At 43.1% G+C, this 18,678-nt stretch overlaps 1 protein-coding gene across 6 annotated transcripts in view; it reads right to left on the bottom strand.

Moving 5' to 3' along the window:
- Positions 1-18,678, bottom strand: part of MAPKAP1 (MAPK associated protein 1) — a 479,755-nt gene that overhangs the window by 318,610 nt on the left and 142,467 nt on the right. The window contains exon 1 of one of the 6 annotated variants that reach the window (XM_033961255.1): positions 9,099-9,245. The exons of the other annotated variants lie outside the window; for them this stretch is intronic. Coding sequence (XP_033817146.1) covers positions 9,099-9,104 — 6 coding nt within the window. The 5' untranslated portion in view covers positions 9,105-9,245. Of the gene's footprint in view, positions 1-9,098; positions 9,246-18,678 lie in introns of those variants that run through there. 6 annotated transcript variants of the gene reach the window in all.

Raw genomic sequence — 18,678 nt, 5'->3', positions numbered from 1 at the left:
GGTAGGAATCATCTGGTTGCAGGAAAACAAGCTCAGGGCTTAATAATAGAAATGTAAAGTACTGTATATTGTATATAAAACTGCCCTATGAACCTGTCCCGAATCCCCCCCCCCTACCAGTCTCTAGAAAAATTTGCTTCTATAAAAGCTGTTCACGGTGTCAAAAAGGTTGGGGGGACCACTGAACTAGACACTCAGATTTTTAAGAAATCAGCAAAGCAACGACAGATCAGAATGCTGCACTCAGTACCACAGCAACAATTTATATGGAAGGTCCAAAGTCTCAGTTATCCTTTCAACGTCTTCAACTTATCTGCTGTGGTCATTGGAATGGCAAATAAGAAGGTACTTTAAACATGCAAAATTACTTGAAAGACAGAAACAATCCATAATCAAGTACTGTATTTCATCTCTAATGTAGTCTTTGCACAAACAAAATTAACTTGCCTCCTTCAATACGGATTTTGAATTTGAGAATTTAACAAATTATATTTAGAGGAATCTAATATAGGCCCCAATACAAAAATGCAGTTAATTTCCAATTTATCTTATTTATACTGTCATTGTTCATACAAATTTAACCCTGCCATTTCCTGCCTTACGCAGCCTGAACACAGCATGAATATTTCAATACAATGTAAATAAAACACATTTTTATCAATTACACTTTTGAAATCTAAATTGTTGCCTTCACTTAGCACAGTTGCACTGCACTATCCCACACTATTCTTCAATTAAAGGTCCAGATGTTTCAAAGGCTCCAGTAGGCAAAGGCAGTTATGAGAAATGCTTTATCTACACTGCAATAATCACACTACCACATCAGCTCCAGGCTGAATTAACATCTTCATGTTTTATTCCAGCCTCTCTCCTGATGTACCAGTTAATTATACAGTGCAAGGCAGAGAAGCACTAAACCTCCAGAAGGGACACATTTCATTTGAGCAACAGATCTACCAACATTATTCACAGAGGTTAATGTTCTAAAGAAACATTACTATTTGCTGTTAATGCATGTAAATATGCAGACCCATTTTAGACAGGTCAAAGAAGTAGGACTTGAGAGCTGCAGGTCAATGTGTCTCAAGTTTCACCAGTATTTTAAAACAGAATTTGCCACATGGAGTTTGTTCTAGAAAAACAGAAGTGGAAGTTTAAGCTCCAGGTGAATGCAGCATAAACATCCATTTTACATAGTAACACGGTAATTACATTACATTACATTAGTGATTTCTATTCCGCCATTACCTTGCGGTTCAAGGCGGATTACATCCAAACTAAAACAAGAATTACATTTCAACTTTGAAGTAATAGATTAAACGATGAGATAAAATTTTAAGGGAGAATTATGGGTTTTAGATAAAGCTTGGTAACTAGAAAAATTAGAGAATACTAAGGGTTTATAGAGTGTTGGATGTTGGGTTAGGATTGTTGTGCTGGATAGGTTTAACGTGTTTTTTGAAGAGTATGGTTTTAATTTCTTTCTTGAAGGTTTTGTAATCTGTGGATGAAGATAACAGAGTGGTGAGTTGTTTGTCCAACTTAGCTGCTTTGGAGGCTATTAGGTTGTCATAAAGTTTTTTTCGTTTGACACAGTAAATGATGGCAGATGAAGATCTGAACGGTCCATCCAGTCCACCCATTAGTTATACATATTATAAATTCATGAGTAAATTAACTTGTCTTTTTTCTTTGATATTTCTGGGCCATAGACCGTAAAGTCCACCTGGTACTATTCTAGGTTCCAACTGCTGGAGTAGCCATCCAAGCTCACTCTAGCCTATCCAACCATCCTGTTGTTTGCAGGATACCAACCATAAAGTCTAGCCAGTAACGTCCTCATATTCCAAGTTACTGGAGTTCCCTTGATGCCTTCCCCAACCTATCCTACACCAAATTACCATATTTGAGATACAGACCATGCAAGTCTGCCCAGTACCAGCCTTAGTTCTTTAATTTATATAATTAATTTCTAATTAGAGAGTCTCTGTGTTTATCCCATGCCTTTTTGAATTCTGTCACCGTTTTCCTATTCATCTCCTCCCTCAGGAGGGCATTCCAGGCATCCGTCACCCTCTCTGTGAGAAAGAATTTCCTAATATTACTCCTAAGTCTTCCTCCACACAACCTCAATTTAGGCCCTCTAGTTTTACTATTTTCCCTTCTCTCCTCCAAAGTTTACATATTTAGGTTTTCTAGTCTCTTCTTGTACTTTTTTGGCTCAAACTCCTTACCATTTTTATCACCTTCCTCTGGACCACTTTTTATATCCTACGCCAGATATGGCTTGCAAAACTGAACCCTACTCCAAGGGCTCCTTTTATCAAGCTGCGCTAGCAGGGTTAACGCGCGCGACTTTTTATCATGCGTTAATCCCCGCGCTGGCCAAAAACTATCGCCTGCTCAAGAGGAGGCAGTAACAGCTAGCGAGTCCCACGGTTTAGTGTGTGCTATTACGCGCTTTAAACCGCTAGCACGGCTTGATAAAAGGAGCCCCAAGTGTAGCTTCACCAAAGACCTATACGGAGGTATCAGCACCTCCCTGCTGATTATTCCTCTTTCCATTCAGCCTAGCATCCTTATGGCTACAACAACTGCCTTATTACACTGTTTCAACGCCTTCAAATCCTCAGATATGATTACCCCAAAGCCCCTCTTCCTGTTAGTATCTCACCTCCCAACACTTACGGTTCCCTCAGATTTCTATTCCTCAAATGCATCAGACTACACTTCTTCGCATTGAATTTTAGTTGTCAGACGTTAGACTATTCTTCTAACTTTTGCAGATCCTTTTTCATGTTTTCCACTCCCTCCGGGGTGTCCTCTCTGTTACAAATCTTGGAATCATCCGCATAAAGGCTAACTTTACCTTCTAACCCTTCGGCAATGTCGTTCACAAACATATTGAACAGAATCGGTCATAGCACCAATCCTTGAGGCACTCCGCTACTCACCTTTCCCTTCTCCGACTGAATTCCACTAACCACCACCCTCTGGTGTCTGTCCGTCATTCAGTTTCTAATCCAGTTCAACACTTTGGTCCCTAACTTCAGCCTGTGAAGTTTTTTTAAGAGCCTCCTATGAGGAACAGTGTCAAAGGCTTTGCTGAAATCTAAGTAAATTACATCTAGCGCAAGTTCTTGATCTAGTTCTCTGATCACCCAAAGAATTCAATCAAATTTGGTTGGCATGATTTAAACGCATAAAATAAACTGACAGGTTCAAAGTCAGCATATAACTAGTTATGCTGTGGAATAGCAACATAGCTGGTTATGTGCCAGTACATAACTAGTTATCTCTGCAACCAGTTAGTATCCTTATGTGGTGCAGGTTTTTTTCCTAGTTTACAGGGGGGGGGGGGGGGGGCACGAGAAAAACCATTGGGAGTTTAAGGGGGCAACCCTCCTAAACCCTCCAGTACAATTCTGCTCAATAGTAATACTACTACTACTACTATTAATCATTTCTATAGCACTACTAGGTGTACGCAGAGGTGTACACATTATATGCAGGTGCTATCTCTGTCCCTAGCAGGCTAATAATCAGGCTAACAATCTAAGTTTTGTACCTGGGGCAATGGAGAGCTAAGTGACCTGCCCAGGATCACAAGGAGGCTACACTGGGTGCTTTAGGACGAGGGGGATTAAGCAACTTCAGAGGGGTCAAGACGGCGGCGGTATGAGAAGCTGCTAACAACACAGGATCAACAGTCTCTGGAACTCTTTGCTAATTCCTCTACTGAATGAGTTTGTTCAATCGTGTACGGAGAGTACTAAATAATTTCCTAAATAGCGGTATTACCTCTTGCCTCGTTCATCAATATGGCGCTTGACAGCATCTTTTCCTCTTTTGGAATGTTGCACTCAAAGAGGAAGGGGGTGGTTAGAGCTGTGCCCTCACCAGCTCTTACTTCCACACCTGTGCAGCAGACCGTTGACTGCTTTTTCATGGCTTTGCTGACAGTTACACAAGCCATCGGAGGAGTTGACCTGGCGATGGGGAGAGGTATTGAAGAGACTTCTTCCCTTTCAGGACTTGAGACATCTTTGTTCCCTACAACTACCCTCGATCCTCCGTGTCCAGCTTTTGTCGGTAATCTGATGCAGGAGACACGCGACCCCAGAAGTGGTCCTACGGGGTCTCCTAGTGACGGAATAGACTCAGCGGCAGAAGAACTGAGAGAACCAATGAAGAGAGCCCTCCTTGAAAGATATCTGGCAGCTTCTTCAGAGACTGGAGACTAAATTAACCAAATCTACTGAAGAGGTATCAAAAATTGCTTCCAACCTCGATTCCTTAACTAAATCTGTAGACTCTATGAAAAGTGACTTTTCAGAAAAAAAAAACAGGCAAAATCAGGAAGATAGTCAACAACTACAGCAATTTAAACTAGCAAAGATTAAGGATAGTACTTTAATTCATAGAAAGTTGGAATATTTTGAGAACTTTAATCGTTGGTTAAACCTTCGTCTCCTGAACTTTCCTGTAGCCCCAGGGGTTTTGCCTATTGACTTTTTCAAGACATATCTGACTGAGAACTTAAAGATGTCCCCTAATAACATACCTCCAATTAATAAGATTTATTATGGATCTAATAAAAATAATTTGCAGGAAGAATTGGGGGAAAATAAGAAATGTACAAGATGAGAGTAGTAATACAACACCAACTCTGCAACCAGGTGGGTGAGGCATAAGGGAGAGAAGGTAACCTCCATGAAATAGGGCAGCAACAGAAACAGAGTCAGGTTTCAGTTAGTGCAAGCAGATGGAGAGAGAAAGAGATAAAGAGGTCATGCACATAAGCAAACTTGTTGGAGACAGGGCAGGTGTTCCATAGGACACATGAGAAAGGGAGAGAGGAAGGGGGAGGAGAGGAATAGCGATGAGACTGTGGTGGGACCTGCATGAGTAGGGTAGGATTTGATTACGAGGGCCAGGATTGGGATTGATATCACCAGCAGAAAGCAAAAGAAGGAGCCAGAGGATACAAATGAGTGTAGGAGAAGAGCCACGGATGAGATATACACAAGACGAGTGGGGATAGATGAATGAGAGGAAGAAAGTGTTGACGCTTTAGGGTTGTGAAGGTGGAAGAAAAGGGAGGGTGAAATGATGAATTCAAATGGTGAGTGATGTGCTGGTGAGGAGTACAGTGGTTTGAGGTGAAGAGAGAGATTGTTGTCTTGTGATTTCATGAGTCTCTGGTTACACTTCATTCTTACTGTGCATCCAATATATCTTTCTTTCTGCCTCCTGCACGCTTCTTCTCCTCCGGACCTCATTCACTTTCCTAACCAACATCTCTCTCTCTGTCCCTCAATGAGTACAACTTTTCTTCCTCTCTCCTCCACCCCTATTGGCAACATGTCTCCCTCTCTCTATCTCATTCTCTCCCTTGCTGCAAAAGGAGTGGAGAAAGAGGGAGATGGAGAGAGAGAGAGATCCAGGGTGCATCTCTCCCACCCCCTTGATTGCCACATCCAACATTTCTCCCTCTCTCATCCCCCAGATCCTGTGCAACATTTTTCACCACTGCCCACCAGCCCCATGCCAATTTCTCCTATCACCCCTCTCCAGCACTATGCCACATCTCTCCCTCCATCACTATGTCCCACATTCCTCCCCCTTGCATCCCCTTCAATCTGTTCCTCTGTTCCCTCTCCACCACCATATCCAACATTTCTTCCTCTGATCCTTCTATTACTCATGTATCTATTACCTCACTCCTCTCTATGCCCAATTTTCCTCTTTCTTCCTTTCCCCTTGTGTACCATCTCTTTCCATCTCACTCACACACTCATGCCCAACAATTCTCCCTTTCTATTCCCTCCTTCCTATGTCCCAAGTTAGTACCCCCTTCCTTCTATGTCCCATGTTCATGCCCCCTTCCTTCCTTCTATGTCCTGAATTCACGCTCCATCCCCCCTGCCTTTGTCCCAAATTTGTGCCTCTTCCATGTTGCAACACTCTCCTTCCCCTTCCCACTTTGTCCCACGATCATGACCCCTCTCTCCCTTACTTGCTCACTCTAGGGCCATACTCGCTTCCTTCAGGGCTGTCCAGCTGGGCTGCTCCTTCCTGCCTTCAGCCGCACAGGGACGAGAGCAGTGGCTCTTACATGCTGTATGTGGCTGACCCACAAGCCTTTCCTCTGATGTCAGCTCTGATGTCAGAGAGAAGGCTTCCAGTTCAGCCATGTGCAGCGTGCAAGAGCCACTGCCCGCATCCCTGTGCAGATGAAGGCAGGAAGGATCAGCTCAGTTAGACGGCCCTGAAAGAGGTAACTGGAATCCCCTGCTGACCAGGAAGGCTTCTCTCTGTCAGCTCTGACATGTTAGGGAAGCCTTCCAGGTTGGCTTCAGTGGAAGGGGGAATGCAGCTGGAGGGCATGGGATTCCCGGTGGCAGTGTTGGTGTCCATTAAGGAGGAAGGGGGGTAGGAGATCCATATATTGCTGTGTACCCTTAAGGGTACACATAACCACATATTGAGAAACTCTGGTCTACAGGACACTACTGCTCCCTCTTAATGGCACTCTATCACAGTTAAGAAGCCACCTTAAAAGACAGGGCCTAGAACAAAAGAGGTGGCTCAGCAGGTACAGAGCATGGAGGGCATGGCCAAGCACAAATGAAAACCCATAGCTCAGACCAGGCAAGGTGGCCTTAGGAAGAAAAAAGTGCAGGGTGCATAAGGTACCAGAACCTGGATAAGGTAGTTCAGCTCAAACTTTAATTTGTGTATCTTGAGGCTTGGTTAGAGCCAGACCAATGGTTGTGAAACTCTGCAGTAAACTGACTTGAGCCCTGTCAGCAACATGTGCTAATGGAATTAGCACGCACTAAATGTTAAGCCCATAGGTATAAAATGGGCTTCTCAGCATTTAGCACATACTAATTCAGTTAGCCTGTGCTAAGCTTTAGCAAAAGGACCCCCAAAGTTTGTACCAGAGGCAATGGAGAGTTAAGTGACATGCCCAAGGTCACAAGGAACAACAGTGTGATTTGAACCAGGCTTTCCTGGTTCTCAGGTCTTTGCTAAACACTAGGCTACTTCTTCACTCTCCTGATCTCGTATTAGTTTTATTCCCTTACTGTTTTTGTTGGTTTTGTTTTAATCATCAGTGGGCAATTTCTAAATTTAGAAAGGCATACAAAACAAAACTGCCCACTGATTAAAGGGGATGAAAAATGAGTAGCTAAGTGCCCACCTTGATCACTTCATTGTTCCCTTGTAAAATTAGAACTTATACTATTTCTTCATTAGAATGACAGAAGTTCAAAGCACTAAGGGCATATGTATACACAAAACAAATGAAGCTTTAAAAATCACAAAAATGAGGGTCTTCGTGAAGGCTTCGCTTGCTCACTACTTGGAGGGAAAACATAATAAGAGACAAAAAAAGTTGCCCAACTCAAGAATTTAGAACAGCATTGTCCTATCCTGCTAGTTCAAATGAAGGCAGTTAGCTATGCAGGCGACATCACATCCTATTGAGGGCAATTTAAGACGAGGGGGTTGGTATAAAGAAGAAAGATTCATAGAAGAATCCACTGGACACAGTATGATGGAAAGGGAATAGGAGCCAGGTTTCATAAAACAGAGCTTAATCCCAAGTGCTGTATGAAAACACTGAACATAGTTTTTCTTGGGATTAATCAAGGTGCAGTGATGGCATAATGCACATTAAAAGATTTAAACAAAAAGTTGAATTTGTCAAAATAAAACTAACCTGTATCCTAGTCAAAGTAGTAGCATACACAAAACTAGCAAATTACTCAAGTCAGACTGTGCATTAAAATCTTTTCCTTTAAGTGCTTTCAATCTACTTTTGAAAAATAAACATGAACTGCTGCCCGCTGAACACAAATCTTTCTATCCTTTTCTTTTTTTTTTAAATTTCTGCAGTAACCAGCTTCATCTTCTCATGTCTTTCCTTAAAATGGCAGTCAGCAATTTCATGTGCCATTGATCCAGCAGAAGCCATCATTAAAATGAACTGCGCTTAGGAGGAACACAAGGACTTCACAGGCTCTCAAAAAGACCACTTGGACAGCTGCTTTAACACACATTTGCTATGAATACTGATCCTATCAGCGGATTCTCCTAATCCCTCCCCCCTCCCAAAAAAGGAAAAGATAGACTACTTTCAAAGAGTTACTTTCATTATTCTAAATAATAAATGAATTATAATTTAAAATGAGGGAATATGCTGATGTTTATTACTGGCATAAAGGGCAGGAAACCAACAGGAAATATAATTCAAACATTGCACTCTGAATATTTGTGCTTTCTGAAATATGCCACAAGATATTTTTTTAATGAACAGATGCTACTTAAAGGAAAAATGTTTTACAAATATTAAATCTTTACCAGGTCTGATGCTGTGATACCATACCACTGCTATTGCATATAGCAGACAGCTTAAATTCCTTAAGGACATTAGCCATCCTTAGGTGGAACATTTTTAATACATCACCATGTCACATTTTAATGTGCCACAATCTATTAACCACATGGCAAACTAACAGGGATTTTTAAAATATGGCTTTTATAGCTTTGTGCTGGTGATTAATTAAATAAATAGCCAGCGTTTCACAAATCATCCCCCTAATTAGTCTAAAACAGACACTTTGCATTCACTGGCATTATTGCCATCTGAAGCTCACAGAAGGGCAGAAGAGTTAAGTCGGCGAATCTTCGTTCCTCCAAAACACATCGTCACAATGTTAGCTATGGCTGGCGTTGTACCATGGAGCCCTGAGGCACAGGTACATTTTTCACAGGTGCTGCAGTCAGCTGGATTTTGATTCCAGCTGTTTGGAAAAGATGTTCCCATTTAATTATTCTTTCTCATCCGAAAGGAAACAATGGGTACAAAAATAAAATTCAAAGGGTAGTTGTGGCCAAAATGCCGAATTAAAATAGCATGGATGGTGTACTTGCATATTTGACAGATGTAGAAAAAATGAGGCCCAAAAACAGCAACACAAAATAGTGCAGGATCACAACAAGCAGTAGGAAAACGGATAGAAAACGAATTAAATAAGTAAAATAAATGAATGAATAAATAAATAAATAATGCTAAGTTAACTGACCTGCATTCAGTACAGCACATCTTCAAAACGTAAGACACAATAGGCTAGATCACAGTTCTTCAACCGCCGGTCCACAGGAAATTTTTGCCGGTCCGCACAGGGCCAGCAAGACTGACTGACTTCAACTTCCTGCCGGTCCGCGCAGGGCCGGCAAGATCAACATCTGAAGTCTGCGCTGGGACGGAGAGATCTTAGGGAGCCTCCGACAGTGACTTTCTCCCCTCTCTGCAGCTCTCCTTTACTTCCCAGCGCAGCAATTCACGAAGGCAGCCTCGGGGCTTTTGCTGAGTCGCGGCTGCCTCTGATGATGCAACTTCCTCTTTCCTCAGAGGCGGCGCGACCCAACAAAGGACCCGAGGCTGCCTTCCTGAATCGCTGCGCTGGGAAGTAAGAAGAGCTGCTGAGAGGGGAGAAAACCACTATCAGAATCTGGGAAGCTGCTGGGCAGGGGGGAAAAAGGGACAGCTGCTACCGGAGAGGGAGAAGGAGAGATGCTTCTGGGAGGAGAGGAGGGAAAGGAATCTGGGAAGCTGCTGGGCAAGGAAAAAAAGGGACAGCTGCTACTGGAGAGGGAGAAGGAGAAGGAGAGATGCTTCTGGGAAGGGAGGAGGGAAAGGGATCTGGGAAGCTGCTGGGCAAGGAAAAAAAGGGACAGCTGCTACTGCAGAGGGAGAAGGAGAGATGCTTCTGGGAGGGGAGGAGGGAAAGGAATCTGGGAAGCTGCTGGGCAAGGAAAAAAAGGGACAGCTGCTACTGGAGAGGGAGAAGGAGAAGGAAAGATGCTTCTGGGAAGGGAGGAGGGAAAGGGATCTGGGAAGCTGCTGGGCAAGGAAAAAAAAGGGACAGCTGCTACTGCAGAGGGAGAAGGAGAGATGCTTCTGGGAGGGGAGGAGGGAAAGGAATCTGGGAAGCTCCTGGGCAAGAGAAAAAAAGGGACAGCTGCTACTGGAGAGGGAGAAGGAGAGATGCTGCTGGGAGGGGAGGAAGGGAAGAGAGTTACTGCTGGACAGGAGGAGGAGGGAAGGGAGAATGAAAAAAGGAAGGAAACAGCTGGCAGAGAGATTAGAGGAAGGGGAGATACAGGCATGAGAAAGTAGAGAGATTGATGATAGGAAGGGGTCAGCAGAAAAATAAGCATAGAGGGACAACGATGATAGATCTGGTGTAGGAGAGATAAAAATGAAGAGTAGTGAAGCTGGAATGAATCATGTAAAAAGGAGAGAGGGGGCACAAGCTGGATGGAAAGGGGAGAGGAGCATAGAAAGAAGACAGATACCATATGGAAGGGGGAGAGGACAGACAGTGGATGGAAGGGGCAGATGCTGGATTGAAGAGACAGAGAGGGCAGATGCTGGAAGGAAGAGAGTGAAAAGAAGATTGAAAGCAGAAACCAGAGATGACAAAAGGTAGAAAAAAATAATTTTATTTCTATTTTGTGATTATATCAGATTTGAAATATATATCCTGCTAGAGCTGGTATTAGACATAACTGGGGACTGCAAAACCCAGGCAGTGCTTCTTTAGCTTCCAGCTGGCTTAGGGCGCTCTCTGACCAGGGGACAGTTGCCCTAGTTGCACTCCCCTAAAACTATTCCTGTCATGTGTGACTGCAGTATTCTGTTAGCATGATATTTCTGTGTAGCATTCTGTAATAATTTGGCTTGTTCAGTTTTCTTGATAGTAGAGGGGATATATGTGAAGAGGAGGGGAGACAGGGGTTTTGTTGATCCTTTCTCTGAATTATTTGTATTTATAAAATGACAATTGTACAGAATATTGTTTCTTTTTATACTTTAATAAAATACATTCAATATAAAATCATAACTGAGGCTTGTGTGGATGGGATCAGATGATTTGTGGGGACCGAGCTCGCGGAGATGGGGCGGAAATGGGTTTTTTTAATTTTAGTCCTAGTAGTTTGCCGGTCCACAAAATAATTCTTTTTTTTCTGCCGGTCCACGGGTGTAAAAAGGTTGAAGAACACTGGGCTAGATGGCATACGCTTGGATATACTCAAGTCTAATAAATCATTAGAAAGGATCCATAAGCTACATAATTATTATGTACCTAGGCTTGCCCATATGGAAGTCAGACTGACGTGGTTGTTGATCAGTTGGTGCTCTCTGGAAGATTTAATTTGATTGCTGTCCTGGAGGGTTCCCATGATACATACGCTCAATGCTAGATCTACTCACTCAGTCTCTTTCTCCATTTGGAGCACTAACTCCCTCTTCTACGAAACTGCGATAGCAGTTTCTAGGGCAGAGCGCCACGCTGAATGGCCCGCACTGCTCCCAACGCTCATAGGAACTCTATGAGCGTTGAGAGCAGCGCGGGCCATTCAGCGTAGCTCCCCGCGCTAGAAACTGCTAGCGCAGTTTTGTAGAAGAGGGGGTAAGAGTCTGGTTTTGAAAACAGACTTTGAGAGTATATTGTTTTATGATCAGAGGGTACAGATGCTCCCAGATGTGTCATGTGCCACCCAGATGTGTAGAAAACTTTTTTTTAACAGTTGAAATTTCAAAGTATTGGCGTTAGGGAGTATTATTTTAGGTTCCCTTATAAATATACAATACAGTGCAGTATTAGGGTACACGTTTGCGGACCCTACCCATTTGAAAAAAATTTTTATTGATAGACCTCAGAGGTAAGATGTAAGTGGCTTTTTGGGATGTTTGACAATATGAACTATATAGACAGACACTGGGGGATGTTAATTCCTCCGTTTTCTTTTACTTTGGTAGGGTTAAAATCTTCTTTCTTGCCTTAATTGTGGACTTAAATATTAAGATTTCCTTATTATTCTTTTAATCACACTGTAAGATTATTAAAGATCATTTCTTCATTATTTTCTGTCTCTCCTTATTGAGATATAATGACTGGAACCTATATATAGACAAGCAAACAAACACATAAATAGGGTCCATAGCTAGAAGATGGTAAATTATCCTTGGAACAGAACTTAACATCAATAGGAACTGGCTGAAAGACCCATCTGCAAGTTACATCTATACAGACTAATTTGGTTTTCACTGCACACTTTATTTATGTAAAAAGACAAGTGATTCTTTAGAATGGTGATTTAGAAAATTAAGAATTGGTTCTGGTATCTGTTCAGCATCTGAAAGCTAGACTTAAACAATGAAATTTGCTGGTAATCAAAGCAGCTTGACAAAGTGTCTCCATGTCCACTGGGGAAATGCCCTGTGTTTGTATGGCCCCTATCCTAATACATGGAGCAGACATGCCAGCACTAAATTACTGTTTACAGTAAGGATGCCCCCAGTGGTTATTATCTCTTTTCAGGGCCATCAGTTTTCCTTCCCCACACCCCTCCAGTCCATGGCTTTTCTCTCTTTCTTCCCTAACTCCTTAGGTCCAGTATTTCTCTCTTTCCTCCCCTGGGTCCAGCACTTTTCTATTTCTTCCTTTCACCCTCCATCCCTAAGTGCAACATTTCTCTCTCTCTCCAACTCCCCCCACCCAGTTTACCTTAAATTGCATCTTCAAAGAGGTTCCCCAGCAGCAACAATAATTCACAGCCACTGCCTACTCTTCTGAAACAACTCCTTGTTTATACAGGGGAAGACCAGGACAGAAGGGGGGGGGGGTCATGGTAGAAGAGAGGCATCTAGCAGCAACTGTGAATTTCTGCTGCTGCTGTGGAACCTCCCTGGAAAACATGGTTTAAGGAAAACTGGGGCAGGGAAGGAAGAGAGGAGAGTGGGAGAAATGCTGGTACACAAAGGGGAAGGTACTGGGTCCCCTGGTGCTCTGGGTCCTCAGGCAGTGCAGGGTTGCCCAAATGGTCAGTTCGCCCTATCCACAGCACACCTGGAGAATAGGTTGAAAACACTGGTTGAAAAGCATTAGTCTAGTCCATAAAGGAAAACTGACACCTACCTTCCTTTATAGAATACTAGGGAAACTGTGTGTGTGTGTGTGTATATATATATATATATATATATATATATATATATATACATACACACACACACACCGATCTCACAGTCAGGAAAAGCTCAGTACTCTAGAAACTTCGCACCATAAAAAAATACTTTGACGACACCTCTTTCCGCCTACTAGTACAATCCTTCATTCTCAGCATACTGGACTACTGCAATATCATTTACTTGAGCTCCACGAAGAAAACCACCAGGAGACTAAAAATGATCCAGAACACCGCCGTCCGCCTCATTTTCGGCCTGAACAAATGGGAACACATCACCCCGTTTTACCACCAACTACATTGGCTGCCATTTGAAACCAGAGTCCTATTCAAGTTCGCCTGCTTCTGCTACAAAACAGTATTTGGTTCATCGCCAAGATACATCAATCCTCATTTCAATCTGAATTGCACCAATAAGAAATCCCGCAGAATCCAGCTGTTCGCCTTCCCCTCTCTAAAACTATGTCACCTCAAAAGATTCCTAGACAAAACCTTCGCCTTCCAGGCGGCTAAGCTGAACCCATGGCTAGCCCAAATGGTACTCGAGGCTCCCACCTATCTCGGCTTCAGAAAATTACTCAAATTTCACCTATTCCGCGAACAGGACCCTTAATCCCCCCCCTACTCCAGCAATAAATCCTCACCCCCCCCCTTACTGCTCTTCTCCTTCCTTCTTGATCTCCCTTTCTCTACCTTACCTTCTATCCTCTCCCTCATTGCTGCTTGCATTTCTGATAAAATGTTTGTAAATCTGCGTGTCATCGCGGATCTTAATTAACTGATTAAACTGCCTAGAACTCGCTGGGTATGGCGGTATATAAGAATAAAATTATTATTATTATATATGCATATGCGTTAGATGCAAGCATTTATTCCAGCCATGGAATTGGTTTAAGTGTTTGCACTTACATGTTGAAGTTACATACACAGAGGTGGCATAATTGATAAAAACGTCTAAGTCTCCTTTTGGCCTAAGGTGCTAGGCGCCTAAAGTAGGCAGCAGGGAAATGTCCATTCTCAGAAAAAGCCACACAAAATGTGGTTTTTTTCGAGAATGGCCCAAACCACCACTATTTCTATCTTTAAGCCCTATTCCTGAACAAAAATTCACCCAAGTCTCAAACACCCAAGTCTCAAAAATTCACCCAAGTCTCAAACACTTTTTGGCAAGGGAGGGACCATTCCTTCACCTAAAATCACAATTCTCTAACCAGCGCCTGTCATAAGCACCGGTTAGAGAATTGTAGAACACCACACACACAACGATCGAGTCAAGAGGGATGCCCAGTCCCTCATGTCCACACCTGCCGTGACACCCACCCCTGGCAACGATCGCCGGCCGAGAAATGCCCAATCTCTCCTGCAAACCCCCCCCAAAAGTTTGCCGGCAGGAGAGATGCCCAATCTCTCCTACTGGACACCCCCCCCCCACGAACACCAATCTCTCCTGACAGACACCCCTCAAATCCCCAAAAGTTTGCTGGCAGCAGGGATGCCCAGTCCCTCCTGCTGGACCCTCCACCAAAGATAGCCCACGCAGACCCACCCCCCCTTAACCTTGTTTAGATAGTCAGTCAGATGGGTCCTTCTTGCGTCCGGCCAGCAGGCCCATCACTGGAATGGCGGGCCTGCCCCTTCCCAGTGCATCTTGGGATGTACCGGGGAGGGGCCTAAGGCCCTTACTGGCCCAAGCGCTTTAAGCCTCTCCTGAAGATGCACCAGGAAGGGGCAGGCCCGCCATTCCAGTGAAGGCGGGCCTGCCAGACGAAGAAAGAATCCATCCAGCCAGCCATCTAAAAAAGGCTAGGGGGGTTTGGTGGGGGGTGGCCTTGGGGGGTCCAGGTGGGCTAACTTTGAGAGGGTGGGTGGTGTCCGGCAAGAGGGACTGGACTGCTATCAGCTCAGTGGCAACCCTATCGGAACTTATACCTGTTTTGACTTCATCTAAGTCAAAACGTGTAAGTTCCGTCCAAGCAACCTCGTCAAACTTTCGATTATAGCTGCAGGACAATTAAGTTTAGTCGACCCACCTCCGACTCTAATCACTCCTCCAAAAATGTCCCTTTTTGCTATAGGCGCACAGCGGCAGTCAAAAGGCCTAAGTTGTCTCTAGATAAGTCTAAAACTCATTTAGATTATCAGTAGTTGATAACCTATCTTTTTCATCATCCAAGTGCCGATTTAGGTGGGTTTTTAGATGTATTTTCATTTCGATTATGCACCTCATAGTTACATGCTTAAATGCAAGTCCCAGCCGTTCCCTACTCAAACTCCACCTATGTGTGTGTATGCTTACCTATAAAGTGCACACTAGGTAAGATAAGAGTGTTTTTTCACAAAATAGCTCTTAGGAGGAATTTTGGCATTTACCGTATTCTTTGGTCCATAAGACGCACTTTTTCCATCCCCAAAAAAGGGGGTACGCCTTATGGACTGAAGATGACAACCCTCCCCTTTGTACATTTTTAAAACACCGCCCTTTTTAAAACCTTTTTAAAACAAGCCCTTGCTTTTAAAACACCCCCCGCTCCGCAGTACCTTTTTAAACGCCCCTTAAGCCTGGTGGTCAAACAGTGTATGGGCCGGCAGGAGCATGCTGTCTGCGCTGCTGCCTTGGCCCGCCCCACTTCCAGAATGACTGTGTCAGTTCTCATGGGACTCGTGAGAACTGATTGCAGCCATTCTGAAGGAGGGGTGCGTCTTACGGAGTAAAAATATAGTATGTGTGAATCTGCATACCTATATACTTATATGTCATTATTCTTAATATCTGTGTGAGTAAATTTGTGCATATATGTTAGAGTCTATTCTACAGAATTACTCCTCAGCATGAGGGGTATTTAGTATTAGTTAACTTTTCCCTCATTCTGGATAGTTTTAAAATTGTCCCATTATTTTATTAATCTATTTGAGAGTGGGAGAAATAAATCCCTCAAGTGTTTGATAGGTTACATTCGTAGGAAGCAGTCAAGTTCTTCTTTCAGGGGGTACTTTGTGCCACTATTACAGCAAATTTTTCTTTTCAGACTTCAGTCTGGACACCTGCCAGGACTACACACTATAGACAGAGCTCAGACTCTTAATGGAGAATCTGTAGCTAGCATACAATAAACACTGGGTTATTTACTGAACAGGATTATTTTCTGTCTATTTCTTCAGTGCTGGTGGAAGGACAGAGTAAACTCAAAAACTATTGGGGCTGGCCGATCTGAAGACAATTGGTTATTTCACTGTCCTTGTACTATCGCAGCTCACATGACAGGAAATTGATTCTTACAATGAAATGAAAGATGATTTCACTGTAGTTGTACAAACTTGTTTCCCTCTGCAATCCATCGGAGATGCTCCTGGTACTGGCAGATAATTTGGTATAGCTTGTGGAAAATAAGGAAGCGGGGGAAACATGAATATCCAATATATAATGAAGGGGCCATCGTGCTTGCCATGACAAACTGAAAGAAACTGTCTTTTGAACTCAGTGAACTGTGATTTCTGCAGAGTGTGTTTGGGTTGGGTTTTTTTGTTTTTTAAAGAAAAGCACACAGAGATGAGATTTAAAACAGGAGTTGATGCAGTTTATCCTTCAAAATGATTCAACTAGCATTCCAAAGCATGCCTCTAAAATAGAAGTATGTAAAAATGCATATATACAGTATATTAAGTGAACCATTGTCTAATGGCAGAACAGCATGTGGAAGAAATAAAGCACAAAAATTATATTTTCTTTAGGCTGGATACAACTTACTTACTCTACCACATTCCCTTAAAATTAATCAAATTGAAAAGTGTATGTTCTATGATAAAAAGGTCTATTTTGCTGAGAGTCCATGGCTTGGAAATGTGCATATGTGTTTGAGTGAGTGAGTGGATAGGGTGATGAGCCGCAATTAAGCATTGATCACAAGTAGCAGAAAAAGAGAGCAGCTGTGCATTAGGCCATAGTCTCCTCTTTTACCTGGTATGCAATGAAAAGAACTGAACCATGGTCGAGGAAGAATGTGCTCTAATATGGGGCTCAATTTCAAAAAAGAAAAATATCCAAAATTTGGCATAAAGGGGCAAATGGGCATTTTTTTCGCCAAAGCCTTCCAATTCAGTTTTAAAAATGTATCCTGTAGACCATTCTGAGCATCCTTGGGAGAACAGTATAGAAAATTGAATAAATAAATAATTATTCTTTTAGGAAGGTATTAAAATCTAAATTATTTGAAAAAAGTGAAACTTGATGAACTTTTTAACTATTTGTATGCTCTGCTGAATGTATAACGTTCATTCTTATGTAAATTGATGAGTTTTTCAATTGTCTTTATGTATCACTGAATGTTCAGTGCTCTTTGTTAACCACTCAGAACTTATGGTAGGGTGGTATATAAGAATAAAGTTCATTATTATTAGACAGATTACTATGATAAAGACCCAACCCGATTCAATCTAAAAAAAATTTTTTTTTTTTTTTTTTCTTATTAGCTATTTCTGGGCAAGAATCCAAAGCTCTGCCCAGTACTGTTCTTAGGTTCCAACTACTAAAGTCTCCATTGAAGCTCACTCCAGCCCATCTACACCATCCCAGCCATTGACGCCCTCCTCAGCCCATCCTCAACCAAACGGCCATATACAGACACAGACCATGCAAGTCTGCCCAGTACTGGCCTTAGTTCTTCAATATTTACTATTATTTTCTGATTCTAGATCCTCTGTGTTCATCCCATGCTTTTTTGTAGTTTGTCACCGTTTTCCTCTCTACCACCTCTCTCGGGAGCGCATTCTAGGCACCATCACCCTCTCTGTAAAGAATTTCCTTATATTGCTCTTGAGTCTACCACCCTTCAACCTCAAATTATGTTCTCTGGTTTTATCATTTTCCTTTCTCTGGAAAAGATTTTGTTCTACGTTAATATCTTTCAAGTATTTGAACGTCTGAATCATATCTCCCCTGTCCCTCCTTGCCTCTAGACCAGCGGTCTCAAACACGCGGCCCCCCAGGGACTATTTTGCGGCCCTCAATCTGTCCTTTCCACTTCACAAGTTTTCCGATTGTGGAGAGGACAATCGCGTACAGACTGCAAGTGCTGTAAATGACTTGCATTGGAGGGAATGTCAGCAAACGGCCTCCTGGTGGCGCTGTGCTTCTCCCAGTCTCAGCCTCCTTCCGCCCGCTTTGGCTTGCATCTCTAGGCGGCATTAGCGGCTTCTGGGTTGCGCTGTGCATCTCGTGATCTCAGCCTCCTTCCGCTCCCTCTCAGACTGGATCTGGAGTGCACGGCTCACTCTGCCCTGCAGCTCACCCACAAGCACCGGAACCAAGCAACGAGGCATCCCAGGCTGTGGTGGCTGTAGGCCTTGGCAAGTATGTGAAAAATGTGTTTCTTTAGAAATTGCAATTATCTGTCCCACAGAAATTTTTCTTTTTAACCCCCTATGAATTCTCCTGTGGTGGTGTTTCTTCACACAGGCTTTGATTTATTGTCTGTCACACCAAAATTTTTTTGACCCCCCCCCCCTATGATTTCTTATGTCAGTGGTCAGCAAACTGCAGCTCTTTAGCCACTTGAGTACGGCTCGCGGCTCACCTAAAGCAGGGGTCCCCAACATGCTTCCCTTCTCACTGCCCTCCCCCAAGTCACCGCCATT

This window comes from Geotrypetes seraphini, chromosome 10, assembly GCF_902459505.1.
Source record: "Geotrypetes seraphini chromosome 10, aGeoSer1.1, whole genome shotgun sequence".
NCBI classification, from domain to species: Eukaryota; Metazoa; Chordata; class Amphibia; order Gymnophiona; family Dermophiidae; genus Geotrypetes; species Geotrypetes seraphini.
This window is presented reverse-complemented; position numbering and strand designations above follow the sequence as displayed.